At 48.3% G+C, this 16,700-nt stretch overlaps 1 protein-coding gene across 9 annotated transcripts; it reads left to right on the top strand.

The window, feature by feature from the left end:
* Positions 1–37: 37 nt before the first annotated feature.
* Positions 38–15,682, top strand: CCNI2 (cyclin I family member 2). 9 transcript variants are annotated; one of them, XM_075509775.1, is made up of 9 exons: positions 38–135; positions 521–651; positions 1,547–1,737; positions 3,319–3,468; positions 4,829–4,963; positions 5,756–5,830; positions 7,025–7,165; positions 8,209–8,439; positions 9,273–15,005. In XM_075509775.1, the coding sequence occupies exons 4-9, from the start codon at positions 3,355–3,357 to the stop codon at positions 9,678–9,680; spliced, it is 1,104 nt and encodes a 367-aa protein (XP_075365890.1). In that variant the 5' UTR covers positions 38–135; positions 521–651; positions 1,547–1,737; positions 3,319–3,354; the 3' UTR covers positions 9,681–15,005. The 9 variants fall into 9 exon arrangements, 7 of the variants coding, with proteins under 7 accessions (XP_075365890.1, XP_075365892.1, XP_075365888.1 ...); XM_075509777.1 differs by lacking the exons at positions 38–135; positions 521–651 and adding an exon at positions 336–520; XM_075509773.1 differs by lacking the exon at positions 38–135 and having other exon boundaries at positions 336–651.
* Positions 15,683–16,700: the final 1,018 nt, after the last annotated feature.

Genomic DNA, 16,700 nt, shown 5'->3' with positions numbered 1-16,700 from the left:
GGTGTCATTGCGGCTCGATGGCCCCGCCCGGGGAGGGCGCGGGCGGTGTCGCTCGGTGGCCCCGGGGGTCCGCGACAGGGCTGCGGGGGCCCTCCGGTTCTAGGCGTGACGAGGCTCCAGGGCTGACAGGCGTCCGTGGGGCTGACAAGGCTCTGGGAGTTCTGACAGGGCTCTGGGCCTGGCGAGGCTCTGAGGGGACTGACAGGGCTCCGGGGCTCTGGCAGGGTTCCATTGGGTCTGACAGGGCCCCAGTGGGTCTAGCAGGGCTCCAGTGGGTCTGACAGGGCTCCAGTGCGTCTGACAGGGCTCCAGGGCTCTGACAGGGCTCCAGGGCTCTGAGAGGGCTCCAGTGGCTCTGACAGGGCTCCAGTGGGTCTAGCAGGGCTCCAGTGGGTCTGACAGGGCCCCAGTGGGTCTGACAGGGCTCCAGAGCTGACAGAGCTGCAGCCCTAGCCAGTTCTCCACACAAGCAGAAAATCCATCTCCTTCTTTTCCTGATCCGTGTCTCACTCCCCCCCAGGTATTTCTGCACGCCCAAATCCTTCTGTTGGCAGGTCGCAGAGCGTTGTTCTGGTCCCACTCCTCCTCACGCTGCCTCTGCTCTGGACACCAAGGCCTGGGATCCCAGAGTAAGGCCAGGAATAACCAGCAGTAAGCATCAAGCGCAGAAACAAACTGAGGGCTGTAAGTCAGTTGCGCTATATTTTTGCCAGAGGGCTGTAGGCGGGAGCAGGAATGTGGACAGGATTGATCTGGGGCTTCCAGAAGAGTTTCTGATCTCAGCCACCAAACTCACTGGTGTATCGCAGGGCCAGGGACACACCGGTAATGACAGGACGGGGCTGTTCCCTCACCCCGAGCCGAGTGTCACCAGGTGAGTCAGGAAGCTCGAGGACAAGGTGTTCAGCAAACACAGTCGCTTTGCTATTTATACATTGCCATAGTATTACTCAGAGCTGTACTGTATGCAAAGATTTGTAGACTAATAGAGTAATTTAGCACCAAAAATCTATAACCCAAAGGGCTGGTGAGAGTGTGTGGGAGTCATGTGTGGGCAGACAAAGCTGAGGAACAAGAAAAGGTTTAACATAAAATATTGGAACCGCTTCCCCACAGAGAGAAAAACAAAGGGAACCGGGAGGCAAGGGGAAAGCTGAGGAGAGTGTTTGCGGGAGGTGGAGAGAGCCTGGCTGGATGCAAACACAGGATGAAACATGGGTGCTGGCAGAGTGGCCCAGCCCTAGGAGGGGACAGGGGTGCATATGCTCCATGAAACACACAAAAAAGGATCCTTCCCAGTGTCTGGAAGGAAAACAGCTCCTGTCAGGTGTTGGGGATGGTGTGGATGCAGCAAAAGGCTATTTTGGACAAGGCCGTGCCAAAGAGAAGGGGCAGTGCATTTGCCAAGGCAATAACCGATGCCAGGAAAGGGGGTAGGGGTGGATTTGGGGGCTATGCTGAAGGTTACCATGTTTTTCACCGTGGCAGAACTTCATCCCGATCCCGGGAACGCACAGCCTTGCCTGACAACGATGTGTCTGTGCAGGTGAGACAGACCCAGGCGGGCCGAGACAACCTTCACCTGGGAAGTGCCAAGCGGTTTGGACCAGGAGAGCGGTGATCTGGTGATCCAGCGGAACCATTCCCCCTGAGATCAAGCTGCCGGCAGGACAAGGCCGCGCTTTCCCAGGACAAGCATGCTCGCACGAGGTTGTGCTCAGAGACCCACAGAAGCTTGTAAGAAAAGGACTTTCTCACCCACCACCCGGTTGTGTTTTTGACCGCGGTGCTTTATTACACTCAGTTACTGGCTGAGGCGCTCGGCAGCGCCTGCGGGCACGGAAGGGGAGCGAAACACCTCACGGAGCCGTGCTGGGCCTCCGCAGCCATCGCCCCCCCGGCCCGGCCACCCGCCAGCCTCCCCGGGCCGGCCGGGGCGGGCCCTGCGCGCAGCCGCGGATGTCAGCGGGCGGCGCGGCCCATCCCCGTCCCGCCCGGCCGAGCCGCTCTCCGCTGCCGGGGCCGCACCGAGCGCCCGCCCGCCGCCCCCATGCCCGGCCGGACCCGGCCCAGCACCCCCGGCGCGGCCCCGCCGGGCGGGTAAGGACGGTGCCGCGGCTCTTTCTGGCGGGGTGCGGGCCGGGGTCGCCTCCCGGGGACGGGGCGGGGCGGGACGGGGCTCCCCGCTGCCCCCGGTCGCTGTGCGGGGCTGGAAGGGCAAGTCCGGGCGCTGGTGGTGCGGGAGCTGCTCGGTGTCGTTCTCGGGGACAGTCGCGTTCAAACTAGCCGGAGGGTGAGCTTTTAATTAACTCCTTCCCCCCCCTAGCTACAGAGAGAGAAACTTTTCAGTGCATCAGACTGGTCAGATGAATCTTTTCCAGCTCTCCTGCTGCTGAAATGGTCCGGGCAGTCAGGTTTGGGTGCTCTGACAGCCAGTGGGTAAAAGCCAAAGTCATGTGCGGTTCCTGTGTCCAGTGAAACGCACACATCACAGAGTTTCAGCTTTAGAAAGGTAGAACAGTTTCCAGAGGATTCATGTCGCTTCGGGGTTTTTAATGGAGCTGTAGTGATAATGGTGTGAGCTTCCAGAAAACACTGATGAGGAAGCCCACTTCTACCACTCTTTACAAAGGAAAGCAGAAATTTTATATGTAGAAACATCTTTTTTCCGCTGTTAAAGAGACACCAAAGTGTAAGCATTGAAATACTCAGTTCCAGGCTGAGATGTTCTCACTGCTTGGTTCATACGTGATATTATACAGAAACGTTTATTTGATGTAAATACGTGCTTAGTCTGGAGAGTGGAATTTCCAAAGTCTTGCTATTGCATGTCTTCAGCAGCAACGGAGAAAGATTAGACTGCTTTAAGGAAAAATGTTACCTGGGAATTAATAAACCTCCTAAAAACAGTCTTCTCTGAGCTTTTGTACGGAAACAATAGACCTCTATTTGCCAGAAACTTGAAATCAGGTGATAACGGGTTGCAACTTAATAGCTCTGCAAATGGAGAACTGAATGTGTGAAACAAGGTAAACAGAGTAATAAGTACTGCTCACCCAAGGTTACTCGAGCAAGCCTTTACACAGCCCAGGAGGAAAAAAGCTCAACTGCACTGTTGTTTAGCCATCTGACATGTTTTCTTTCATCATGAGCTTCCCCCGGGAAAATGGATGACAGGATTGCTCTGTCTGCAAACAAACAAGTCGTATGGCTGCTCCCGACTTAGTTCTCCGCGTTGGAAAGGCATCACGAGAGGAAATCATACTTAGTACAAGGAGCTGGGATGCTGCTTTATAATTCTTTTCTTGGTTTTGACAGGGGCTCCCATCAGGGAAACTGGCTCAAAGACTTGCCATGAAGTGTCCTGGACCTCCAGAGAGCTCGAGACTTGCCTTCTTCCTGGAAAATGCCTTAGCCAGAGAGGCTAGGATTTGGAAAGTGCCAGTGTTCCAGAATCTCACCCTGAAGGTATTTTCCCTTGTCCTCTTTGGAAGTGCCTAAGGGACTCTGCAGAGATGCAGCGCTGGTCCTGCCATCTAATCCACCTGAATGCAAAAGTCATCCCGCATGCACTAAGCTTAAGGGATGGAGGGGGAGGAGGGTCTGTATTTGTCCCATCTTACATCTTATTAATGCCCCATGTAAACCAGGTGTTTTGCATTTTGTTTTGACTCAAGTAGTTTTGGGAAATCTGGTGGAGCAGGTAAGAGCAATCAATGGTAAAGCCATAAATATGTCACGTTAGAGTTAATTGTGCTCGACACCATCTTTGAGTCCCATCTATTCAGATGGAAGAAAAGGGAATTCACTGAGGCCTGACAGAAACCCAGCCCCATTGCTGGCTGCTAAAGCGAGTCAGTCTGCTACCTTAGGAAGCTACAACACTTAATGGCCCTCTGTGTACAGTGGAAACAGTTACGCTCAGCTGCTTCCATACAGTGCATCAGATCCATGGAAGAATGCACAAAAGTGCCCTGCCAGCCTTGTCTTTTCTTTGCAATAGTGTAGAAATGCTATTTTTCACCAAGTATTTTTACTACCAAATAAAGCAAAGTAGTGAAATGGACAATGTGATAAGTAATATTAAACAAATTGGTGGTAAATGTTGTCTGTTCTGTGTAGCTGCTCGGCTCTTTCAGTTCTCCTACAGTAATGTTCAAATATGTGCCATGGGTCGTGTGTGGCATTGTAATGGCAGCCAGAGTAAAGTCCTTCCTCTCACCTGAATGCATCTTCAAATAACATACAAGAAAGAAAAAAACTGAGTGCATTTTGCCTTGTGCCTTGGGGGAGTCATAAACCTGGCTTCTGTGGTCCCAACGCTAAGCAAATTCAAGGGCTGTTAAAAAAGAAATCTTGCAGAGTAAATCAAAACCTGCTCCTGACTCCAGTTTCTCTCTCCCCATCGAGACTGTCTGAATGAAACACGTGCTGCATCGGAGGCTTCAGTTTTCTCAGGAGGGGGAAATAACGAGTGCATTCAGCACCTTGTTTGTAAGAGCTCAGTTCGGTGGTTCATACGCACTGCGCAAGGGGAGCGCTGGGTGCTTCCCCATTGAGTACTCAGTACAATCCAGGACCAGGCCCTTGTAAGCACAGCTAGAGCCTGACTGGGTGGGCAACACGCATGAGTGCTTTAAACTGCTCCGAAATTTGCCCTTGCCCTCACTCTGTAGACACAGCTGACAACTTGCTTCATTTCAAGCCTCCAGACATCTGCAATGTTAATTAGAGCACTTAGAATTACTTGAGTCTTCCTTTGGAGATATGTTAACAAAATCATCAAAGCACTAACTGTATTTTTCTTCTAACTTTTTCTTCCCCTCAGGGCACGGATATCTCTCTGTCGTGTTACAAGAAAGTGGTTCTCTGGATTGCAGAAATAAGCTCTCAGTTCCAGTTTTACCCCGAAACATTTGCCTTAGCTACCAGCATCCTTAACCGGTTATTGGCATCAGTAAAGGTAGAGAATCTCTGTCAGGTTTTTTCCTGGCTAGACTACTGATTGGGGATGTAAGGAGTATGTAATCAGTTTATACACAAAGCAGGTACTATGTTTGGCAGCAGATTTAGGGAGCAGGCAGGGTCTTCGCTGGGGAAGGCTTTTAAGCGCATATATATATATATGTGTGTGTATATATATATATATATATGAACTCGAGTGTTTGATGAGGTTCCACTGACTTACAGTCCTCGCTAGAAGTGTTCGTGTGAATTGTAGTCCAAATGCTGTGATAAGTACAAAGAACTCATTCTCATCTGGTTGTCTCAGCTAAACAGAAAACATTTGCATTATCACTTTTAATATTTGAGTTTTGAAACCACCATCTTTAACGAAACTGTGGGGCCAACTTTTTCTGCTATTGAAGCAACAGCAAAGTTATGAGTTGAACTGAGCCTTGCAGCTCTCGATTCTATTTAGATCGATACTGGCATTTGGCAAAAGCATATTAATTAATATCTCAGCTGAGAAGAGGAATCACATTGCATTGTAAATACCGTGGCGTTACATGGTCTAAAAATTGTGGGATACATGAATAAAAATTGCACCAAGAAGAGGATTTATTTTGTTTCACTTCGGATTTCCTTGCTCTGTTTCCAGCTTCAAATGAATCTTTCTGCAGCTAAACTAGTTCAGAAGCAACTGTAACTTAAATGAAAGTTTGAAACTTGTGCATCTCTCATAGAATGACAGTTCTTTCCCCTAAGACTGTTATCTTCTTTACTCAGTATTTTCTTCTTCTTCTCCCTTTAGGCCCAATTAAAATATCTTCAGTGCATAGCAATTTCCTGCCTTGTCCTTGCAGCAAAAACCAATGAAGAAGATGAGGTCTGTATGTTTAATTTTAAACCCACTAAACTCATCTTTTGTGTTCAAGTTGTTTGTGTTTCCAGGTCTTTCATCAACTTGGGCATAATGAAGAGGTGTTAACTTGTTTACCCTAAGTAGTCCTTAAGGGGTGGCAGTAACATTTTCAGTCCTGTTTCATCGTTGCTTGGAAGAATTGTGACGTTTATGGATGAGACTTGTGTTTGCTTATCTAACGGATGTATTTCCCTCCTCCTGCCCTTAAGCCTCTCTCCTCTCTTCAGAATCCACAGCTCGCAGTAAAGCTTAGTCTGGGGGGGGACAGTCAAGATGCACATGCACAGTTCTGTGTGCGCAACATCAGAGCGCTGTAATTCCTTGTTATAGGTTCTGGGAGGGTAAGGTAGGTGAGACAAAGCAGAGGTTCTTCAGAGGAAGCTTAAAATAGATGAGTTTGCTTGGAGTCGAAACTGGTTTCTGAACCTGGTGAGGAAAGACTCAGGTTTGCACCTCAAGGTGAGCATGTAAAATCAGCAACTACCATGTAAGTGTGAAATTACACAGGATAATCTCTCATGGCAGAAATGCACTGATAGACTTCGTCAGACATTTACAAACATGAACCAAAAGCATTTCAGATTGCATTTCTCCTCTTTCCTTCATTCTGTTTTGAAAAAGAACAGGAAACCTAACAGTTGGAGTCAGAGATGCATGTCTCTTCAAACAACTTCTGCTGTAGTGAAATGCTCTTCTTAGGCTTTCTTAGGATGTGTCACACTGAGGTTATTCTTCTTTTCCTCTCAGCTAAAAAGGAGAAGCTGAGTCAATGACCACAGGAAATAAGACAACCACAGAAGGCCCTGTAGAACAGGAAGCCTCCTCCTCGTCAGAGGAGCAAAACTAATGAGACTGGTAGCAGGGACCAGGCATCACCAATGCAGCGTTAAGGAGGCTCACAGTGACCCGGGAGGCGAACGGCATCGTTCTCGCTGTGGGTTTGTAGCCAGCTGCACTGTGGCGAGCATGGGCCAGGCTTCATTTAGGATGGGAGTTAGCTAGGAAAGTGGTCTCCTGAACGAGCATTCTGTGTAGCACTTTGGGATGCGTATAAACTTGTCAGATCCCTTTGCAATACAGAGAAACACACACAGCACTATGTAGGATGTTGGCTTCTTTATTATTTTTATTTTTTTTAATTTTTTTTTTCTTTTACAGGTAATACCATCGGTGAAGATGCTCGCAGTGCAGAGTGGTTGTAAACGCTCTCCAGCTGAGATCTTGAGAATGGAAAGAATTATACTAGATAAGCTTCACTGGGATCTTTACACAGCAACACCAATGGATTTCTTAAACATTGTAAGCGCTAAGTTTTGCAAATTTATCTTCTTTAAAGAAACAGTTCCTTATCAAATAAGACTAGAAAACACAGATGCGCACACATACACACACCCACACATCCTTCCCAAGATGCTTTGCAAACTACCTGATCTTAGCTATCTGCAAGTCTTTTGAAGAATGTTACAGTTATTTTTTTAATTTATTCATTTTTAAAATTTTCTACTATTTAAAACCTTTCATTTTGCTCAAAAAATTTACTCCCATCTTTAAAGGACAACTAAAATGGACGTTAAAAAGATTCTCATAATGCACAACTATACGCCATTTTTATTTTTTTAAATACACACTGCAAAAATATGTCTAACTATTTCCATTCTATTAATACTGTACATAGAAAGCTGTCAGAGTTTTGCTACATTTCACACACAGGTTTTTTCTTAAACCATTTTCCTTTCCATCCCACTAATTATTCACCCCTGTTTTCGGCAATGAGACTACCCCAATCTGGCACTTAGTTCACATTGCAGTTACTAAACATTTGATAGAAACAATTAAACTTTGTCTTCAAGAAACGATCATATGCTAGTAAGGCAAAAATCATGTAATACAAACACATCCTGGATCCCTTTTTTAAGGTTATGTGCAAATATTAAGCCATCTTAGGCTGCTGATTGTGAAAACTGCCTTTCTTAGGTGCTTGTTTCCTCAGTAAATTCAGAGTGCAGTCATTATTATTGGTTTTTCTCTATTCGTATCTGCTGGCCTGAATTGAATCTCCTGGATAGCAATCTGGATAACGTAGAAACCTCAGAAATTGTTAGGAAACACAGACCTCGTAAAGTCATTATAAGCTCAAAAAAACCAGTTCAATGGTTGGCAAGTACAAACACAAAACACAAAAAGAAGGGGGGGGAACCCTTTAGGTTTCCTGATATGAGATGAAATTAGTTTGTACTTCTGGTTGATAACATACGAAAACATACAAAGTTCACTGACCTCTGCTTTTTTGTTTTTTTTTTATATATATATATGTATATATATATACTTTATCTTCTCTCCAGTTCCATGCCATGGTGATGTCCAACTGGCCCCATCTACTACATGGGCTGCCTCAGATGAATCCTTCCCGCCATGTTGCATTCTTGACCAAACAGCTACAGCACTGTATGGCGTGCCACCAGCTATTGCAGTTTAAGGGCTCCACATTGGCTTTGGTGATCATCACCTTAGAGCTGGAGAGGCTGACTCCTGATTGGTTTCCTGTTATTACTGATCTGCTAAAAAAAGCACAGGTAGGAATCAAAATGGCCTTTGGTCACAAATCTTGAGGCCAGGACACCGATACATTAATAAAGCGCACATGTATTTGCAACCAACAGGGCACTTTAGCAGCTGACTGAAAAGCGTGTATCCATGTTCTGCCTTTGCTGCAGACCTCGCTAGTGCTAACTAGAGAGGGAATAAAACTGCAGTTAAGGGCTGGGACTGGGGAGAGGCCTTTCCCTTTGGCAGGGAAGGGAGGTTTCCAAATTGCTTGGCCACGATAGCTCCCTCCCTGCTGAGCAAGGAGAGATTTTCCCACAATGGGAGTGTCTTGAGAGCACCTAAAAACCTGCCCACTGTGTCCCCAGCCTCCCACTGAAGACTATGAGAACTTCTAACTAGAGTTACATTGCTTTTAAAATATAATCAATTTGGCTTCTAATGATACACATTAAAGGCAAGCTCCTTTGTTTTTTTAAAAAAGCTTTTCTCCAGTTTCATAAGACACATGCCTTTTAAGAGAGTATACCTAGAAGGCTAAAGACCCAGGCTGTCAGCTTACCATCGACCCAATTTGTGGTCTTGAATTTCTCTGAAATAACCTAGCCTCCTGCTGTCCCTCCTGACTGTTGTCGCCTCCTAAAAAGAGGGAGCGCTCGCCCACCTTTTGTGTGGTAGTTCAGGAGCTCCTGCGTAAGTGTTTTGCAGCAGGGCCAACATGCATATTGCTGCTATGCATCTATTGAGGCATCCCATACAACCTGTCCCTGCCCTCCCCCTAATTACAGAGTTACAGGAGCAGTGGCCAGAAGAGAGAATAATTAATCGTAAACTTACAAAAAATCTGCATCTTTCCTTACAGGTTAACAGCGCTGAATTCATCCACTGCAAAGAGCTTGTGGATCAAGAGCTAAGGCGCTTGCAGCCATCCAATGCTGTTTATATTTTCTATCCCATCAGTCAAGCCATGCAGAGCCATCCCAAGGCAAGGCTACCCTCCCACGACCCTGCTGGACTGAAGAATTCCCATCACGTGAGGTTGAGGGTCGCTGTAAGCCAGCCAGTTTTAGCACCTTTCAGGCCTACTACAGCCCAAATTCCTGATGACACCATGGAGACTGATGAATACTACGATGGATTCAGATACCTGTACAGTGAGGATGGGGGAGCGGGTGGCAGGAGGGTGAACACGGGTGGCTTGTGCCCTCCGCTGAGGCCTGGAGAAGGCAGCTCCCCATGTCCTCCCTTACAGCCGCCTGAAAGGGACTAGCGGAGAATTACTGCCTCGGCAGCAGCAACTGCAGAAACCAGTAGGTCCCAGCGAACAGAACAGCCGAGACACCAGAGCAAAAGTGCTGCTGTGTTTTTCAGAGGATAATGACAAATTGGTATGATCTTTATTTTTTATGTTCTTCCTAAGAAGTGTGTGCTAGCCCCTCCATTTTTAACATCACGTAAATACAGAACGCAGGGGAGAGGAGAGACTTGGTCGCAATCCTATAACTCAGGGATCAAGTTGGCAGAAGGCTACGAACTGCACCAGAGAGAACCAAATGTCTCAGAGTTTATTTTTAAAATAGCGGTGATGAAGTGTGACAGATCGAGCCTTTCATCCAGCTCACTCCACTGTTCTCTTACAAAAGCTAATCTGGCTTGCCCCATGAGAGAGTGAACAGGAGCTGCTTCCGAGGAAGGGGGAGCTCCCACTGCTGGCTCTGTAAGAGTAGTCCTCAGGTGGAACCAAGGTTTTGATTTAGTAGTGAGAAGACTGAGAGCCAAACCTTCTCGTTTTTCTGAAGGCCTTACCCTGGAATCCAGGGGTCTGAGGTCTGTGCTCCTTCCTGGTTAAGCCATTAAAGACCCAAGCCCAGTTCCTGCGAGCTGGGGGAAATGGCTCCTTGTCCACACTCACTGTTGCCTTGGCTCCTCACCAACCAGCACGTGCCGTTCAGGGGTTTTTTAATTTAGTCTGTCTTATCAGACTGGACAATACAAAATGCCTTTAATTAATACCCCCCCCCCATTAGTTTTTAATTAACTGCTAATCTCCATAGCAAAGCAGTTTTACAAACTACAAAGGTCAGTTTAAACTTCTATTGCACTTTTAAAAACCATCCTTACACATCCTTTTAAAATGAGTGTTTTCTTAGTTCTTTTTGTTTTAAACAATAGGACCAGCATTTTCAGGTGATTGTTATCCTAGTTTGAAGGTATAGTCCAGACAGTACTGGATGAATAACACCACCACACCTCCAAATCCTGTCGCAGGAAAGGGTTTCATAGGGACCGGCACAGGCTAAACGCTGAGCAGGTGTCTCATGTAATGACACAGGATAAATAAATAGGGGACAGGGATGAGCCAGGAGCAAGGAGACCCTCATGCTGCGTAACAGCAGCACTCATCAGTGCAGGAAGAAAATTTCTGGCCTTCCTTCCCTTGCTCATCATCTTACCTTGTAGGAGAGGAATTCCTGAGCGTTGAACTGTGCAGGACTGATGTCCTGAGCAGGACTGATGTCCTGAGCAGCTCCGTTAACAGATAACGCTTTCTAAAGCACCAGAACTAGCACTGAGAACAGAGTGAGCTTTGTGTGCAGGGAGAAAGCCATGCTTTTCCTTTTAAACCACAAAGAAAGCGGTGCCTAAGTGTTCCAGAAAGAAACATTTAGTATCAGAGACTTAGTGCAAATGACACGTGTGAGCAGATGTGACTTGAACCAGCGGTGAAACCGAAGGAGGTCCCATGGGGCAAGTCAAAGCTACCGCAAACTGTGAACGCTGTGCTCAGGGGGAGCCTCTGCCCTGGCCGGGGGATGCCGCAGGAGCAAGACTCAGCAGCTGGTTTTAGCCCAGACGAGGTTTACGAGTTACCTGTGCAGGCAGGGGCCAGGCAGTGGCACGCGTGGAATATGTTCTTTATTTGTGCTGCCTATGTACCACAGGGAAGGTTTGAATTTTGTGGTAGGGCTCTTCCCTCCCCCCCAGCACAGCACCTTCCTTTTCTATCACAAGCTGTGACTTGACTGCCTGACTTTTTCAAGGAGGCAAGTTGTCTTTCGTAGTTTTCATTAAATAAAATACAAGCTCGGTCTGTGCATTCTCGGTGTGCTCCTTGAAGAGTCCAGCCAAAAGCTGATGCCCACACCAGTCCTTGCAGGAAGCTGGAGGGGGGTGAAGTGGGGGGTGTCCGGTTCCGCTTTCCTCCCATCCCTCTCCCCTATCTCAAGCATCTTCACCAGCTGCATAACCAGTGGAAATGCTAGCGGAAAAATTCTACACACAGCAACAAACAGGCTGTAACTTTATACCACAACCACCATACCTCATGTTTTTTCCCCCAGCTTTGTGCCTATGTGCATAGTTTCTTGCCCGTAAGCTGGATGAGACACATTAAAACCCCTGAACAAACTGCTTTTCAAAACCTCCGCAGATCTATACGATCAATGTTCAAAAGTAGACAATAACAGGGAGTTAATTCTAAAAGATGAAGTCACTGCTGAAAGGCCCACCAGGGTCCTGTGTTCCCAGTCAGCGTGCAAGATGCCGTGCTGGGATGGGAACAGTAAACCTGGAGCCTGCCTGCTCTCCCAGGATACGCCGCTTCTCTGGCAGCGCAGGTCCCTTCTGCACACCTACTCCAGCGCTGGAGTTACCATCAAGGAACTATAACACTCCTGGCTTGGCCTCAGCAGGTTAAAAGTGCTGCTTACCTTTGCGTTCCCGTCATCGTTAAGAACGGAGCTTCCTGCCCTAAAGAGCAAACTGCAAACTCCAGGAAGAAGCTGCTGTTGCAACGGGATCATCCTTGCTACGGAAAGAGCCTTTCTTGATACCAAGAGCTGCACAAATTCCCTTCTTACTGGCAGAACAGAGTCTGAGGCTGTTAATATCTTTCCCCTTACTGGCTGTACAAGTAACGAGTAACACGACCAACGCACCGCACATCCAGGTGACAGCAGTAATCATTTTGCCCAGCTGAGTTTCACAGATGACGACTCTCTCATTTCTGTGCCTGCCTGCTTGGATTGTGCGTGGCACGCACGCTACAGACACAGGTTTATCCCACCTGCAGCTAAGCTCAGCGCTGTGGATCCTGTACACACCAGTTACGGGCGAGAACGTGCCAGGTTCAGCCAGCACAGCGAGCGCTGGCACAGATCGGATGTGTTTAGGGCTAGTTTTGTGAGGATTGCTATTTTAGGGAATATTTGGTCCCTGTAAACTCCAGAGAACATTTACAGAGTATTTTCAGAGAGCTCTTACGGTGCCTCATCTTGACCTGGTAAGGAAGGCCGCTTCCTCCCTCTCTCTGGGCAGGAGCACGGCACAGCTCCCCGTCCCGGGCTCTGGCCCTCGGCAGAGAAGTGAGGGGGGATTTCCCTCAGCAGTGGCAGGATCCCTTCCCCTGCAGGAGCCTCCGCCGGGTGAGGCGCACACCTCAAACCCACGCTCCTTTTGCTGCTGCCTTACTTCAGGCCAGATTTCCAGATGCCTGAAGCCAACAGCACCTTGTACGCAAAGCTGCAGTTACATCTGGAATCCCCTACAGTAAGTACCCGGGGAATTGTTTTGTCCTTCAGGAATTTTCCCGGCAGACACCGCTGCTGCACACGGATGCTCAGATTCTGAATCAGAACCGAAACATAAACCAAACATTAAATCACCTACAGAAACAGTGAAGCAATTCGGAGCCACCCCCAGCCACCGCCACATCTCCCGTTCACAATCCACCACCAGAAGGAAGCGTGTCACAGCCAGAGCAAGTCACCCAGGAACCGTTCCGTGGAAGGGTGTCCCTCACTGCGGACCAGCATTCACCAGAGTGTTTCAGATAACAAACCTCACTCGGTATCGCTACTTACGGTGGGCATGCGATGACCTAGAGGAAGAAGAGTTCATTTACGCAGTTGCACAAAGAAAGAAACTTCTGTGGTCAGAGAATTGATCAAGATAGAAGAAAACACCAGACGGAAGAGTAATACGATGGTTGTTTGACCATATTACAGGTTTCTGACAAAATTTGCTGATACGTCAAAGAAACGCACAGAAGCGACTCACAGCAACCAGCGCTGGGATCACAGAAAGATCTTTCAGAGCACCCGGCAGGACGTTGCCGATACCAAGTGCTTTCCGACGTGTATAAAGCCTTTTACGTGTTTATTCTTTTGGGCTGCCGTTATAGCTCACTTGTGGGGTTGCCTCTGTGGTTGGTTTTTTTGGTTTTGTTTTTCTAATTGGCTTTACTATTTTAAATTCAATTTGAACAGTACTTACAGTTCGATTCTTTAAGAATGCAGGAAAGTACACTTAGATCGAGTGATGCATTAACTCCTGGCAGGTCTCAGCAGCTCCCCCTCGTTCTTCCTCAGCAAGGCATGCAACCTGAATCCCACTGGTGACCAAACTACCGTCGTGGCAGACAGAACTTAAATCTTCTGAGAAATTTGGAAAAAAAAAAGTGCTTTCATTCCCAATTCACCTATCCAGGTGGGAATCTAACTCAACAATAGCTCCAAACTGGATTAAAGCTTTGCCAAAGGAATTAGATTGGTTTGCCTCAAAGGAGAACACAGGCAAGTTTAAAACAGTCAAAGAAGCAGCAAAGGGCGTTTCATTGCTCAGCTCAGCCTGACGGCCACGCTCTGCTTCAGCTTTCCTCCTCTTTGGTGCAGGGCACGACAGACACGAAGACAGAGCGAGCCATCCTGAGCGGACTTCCAGCTCTGGACCCACGGCACAGCCTGGTCAGACCCTGGCTGCTTCTCACCTGGTCCCGCTTCCACTGAAGCACAGGGTGCCTCGCCCCTGCCCGCTGCGGCAGCGGGGACAGGCAGGGATGAGCAATGTGGGATGAACGCGCTTGTCACGGGGTTTAGTCCCTACTGCCTGCAAGCGGCAGGAGTCTCCAGAACTTCCCCGTGTGCCCAGCTGGGTTATTTTCAGGCCACATACCTGTGACTCGCCGAGATTTACTTCCAAGTTCTAATTTATGCCAAGGGCATCCAGAGGTTTCAGCGACTGTCACAAACAACATACCCCGGGGACAGGAGCTCAGTGCTGCGGCAGTCGGTGCCTCTACACCATCCTCTCCGTCTCAACGAACTCTTGGACGGCGATGGAGCCCCAGCCTGCTCAGCGGGAGCCTCACGGGGCTCCTGTCCCACACCCCGCTGTTCACAGCCAGACCGTGTCCCGCTCCGGTCACACCACCCAGCACAAGGTCGGGGTACGGGGTGCAAGCATCCTTCAGACCTCCTACCAAGGACTGGTTTTGTGCCAGTCCTGCACCCCCAGCCCCATGGCACCGGGGCAAGCAGCAGCTGGGAGAAGGGGAGGGAGGCTGCTGGCAGCAGCCGCCCCGGAGCTACGGGGGTGCGCAGGGGACATCACACTTTGAGCACAGATGTACAGGGCGAGGGGGTTAACAGAGAGCAACCGGAATAATAGTGAGGGTTGTGAATTTGGGCACAGCACTCTGTCGTTCCAGTGACCATACCTAGTGTACAAAAGGTGGTTTTAACAGATGTTTGTTAAACAAGTCAGTTCTGTTTTTATTAAACCCAACTTTGGTACAAGCAGGTCATTCCTGAGATTCATTTACAAGGTTTTAAAAGAAAGATCAACTGGGGCCTCTCCCTGCTCCTGAGTGAAGTTACACTGGGGCACAGACCACACTTTTTTTTTTTCCTTTTTCTTTCCTTTTCCTTTTTTCTTTAAACAAGTATTTGCGTAAGGGGAAATCAGTCTGTTACAAACACAGAACTCCCAACCAGGAACGCTGCGTCTCCAGCTTTAAACCGTTTCCCCTCCATTAACATATAACATTTAGCTGTCCTTTAAAATGGTTCAATTCTCACCCACCACATCCCAGTAGGAAGTGCCGGAGTCCAGACTGGCCAGACTGGATTGCCTGTCCCTGAAGCAGCGAGCGGGGAGGTGGGCAGGGAGCTCCGGGGAAGGGGTTAAGTTGTGAGGCACGCGTGTGCAGCCCTAGGAGAACTAAACAAATGAAGGTTGGGGGATGTTGGTTATAAAACCCGTTAAGTCTACAGAAAAGAGCGACACGGAAGAGTTATTGCTAAGAAACGTGAGAATCCGGCCGCAAGGTTAGGGACGTTAGGAGGCTCCGGTTACACCCCAACGCCAGCCCAAGGAGAGGACACGTGGAAGCCCCATCACAGCGGCAGCTCAAGCAGCAAGCTGAAATCTCGCCTCGCGCTAACCCAGCTTTGTCCCTCGTCTCTCTGGAAGTTCGGTCAGTGGTAAGTGCTCTGTACGGGCTCTCGCCCAGAGATCAGCGGTTTGGTTTTAGTGCAAGCCATGCAGCAGCCTTAATTAGCAACTTATTTTTTGGCAAGTATCTTAGATTTCAACTTTATCAAGAAACCTGATCAAGCAAACTTTTCCCAATCAAAAGAGACGGTGCATCTTAGTCCTTGCTATATAATCTCTTCTGTGCAATATATTGCAAGCTTAAAGGTGAAAGCACCAATTAATTTCTTCTGCATGAGATGTTTTGGCCTTAATAAATCTTCTAATTAACATGTCTTCCTGATGTTATGGAGCACGCACTGGGAAGACTAAAAAAGCTACAGAAAGAACAAAAGAGAATCAGTATTTAAGTTATTTACATTAATTAAAGACAGCATGAAAGGTCAAAGCACAAATCTAACGTATGCCGCCTGATAGCGTGGGGGGCTGGGTGCATAGGAGACATTTGAATTTAAACCATCGCAACTTGGAGCAGCTCTCACGGGCTGCCAAGATCTTGTTCGGAACTGGTAATGAGAGGATTGATTTAAAATTTTAATGAGGAAAGACTGCTGACGGGGAAGATCTGAGAAGTCACGTGCTACGGAGACACGGCATGGGCAGAGGTGCGGAGCCGTCTCCAGCCCGGCCAGGACCGCAGGTGCCACCGGCCAGCACAGGCAGCCGAGCCGGCTCTCCCCGCCGGCAGAGCCAGGGGCTTTGCTCCGTCCTTGCCGCGCAGGTTACGTCCCTCACAGCTGCGCAGTTCTCCCTGTCGAGCAGCCTAGCACAAGGAGACGAGGTTGGGTTTGGGTTCTCTCCTGAACTGAGAGCATCAACGTGTCCTAGGGCCTTGGTCAGCGGGCTTGAGCTCTGGAACTGCAAAACACGGACAGTACCCACCTCGCTGCTGAACTGCTTTTATAACGACGCTTCGCGTTTCTCATTCTCTCGCAAGCATCTCTAGGAGCTTTGCACAAATATTAATGAATGATCTCAACATTGCTCCTGTGGAAAAATACTTGCCAATGATATACCT

This window comes from Mycteria americana, chromosome 8, assembly GCF_035582795.1.
Source record: "Mycteria americana isolate JAX WOST 10 ecotype Jacksonville Zoo and Gardens chromosome 8, USCA_MyAme_1.0, whole genome shotgun sequence".
Lineage (NCBI taxonomy): Eukaryota > Metazoa > Chordata > Aves > Ciconiiformes > Ciconiidae > Mycteria > Mycteria americana.
This window is presented reverse-complemented; position numbering and strand designations above follow the sequence as displayed.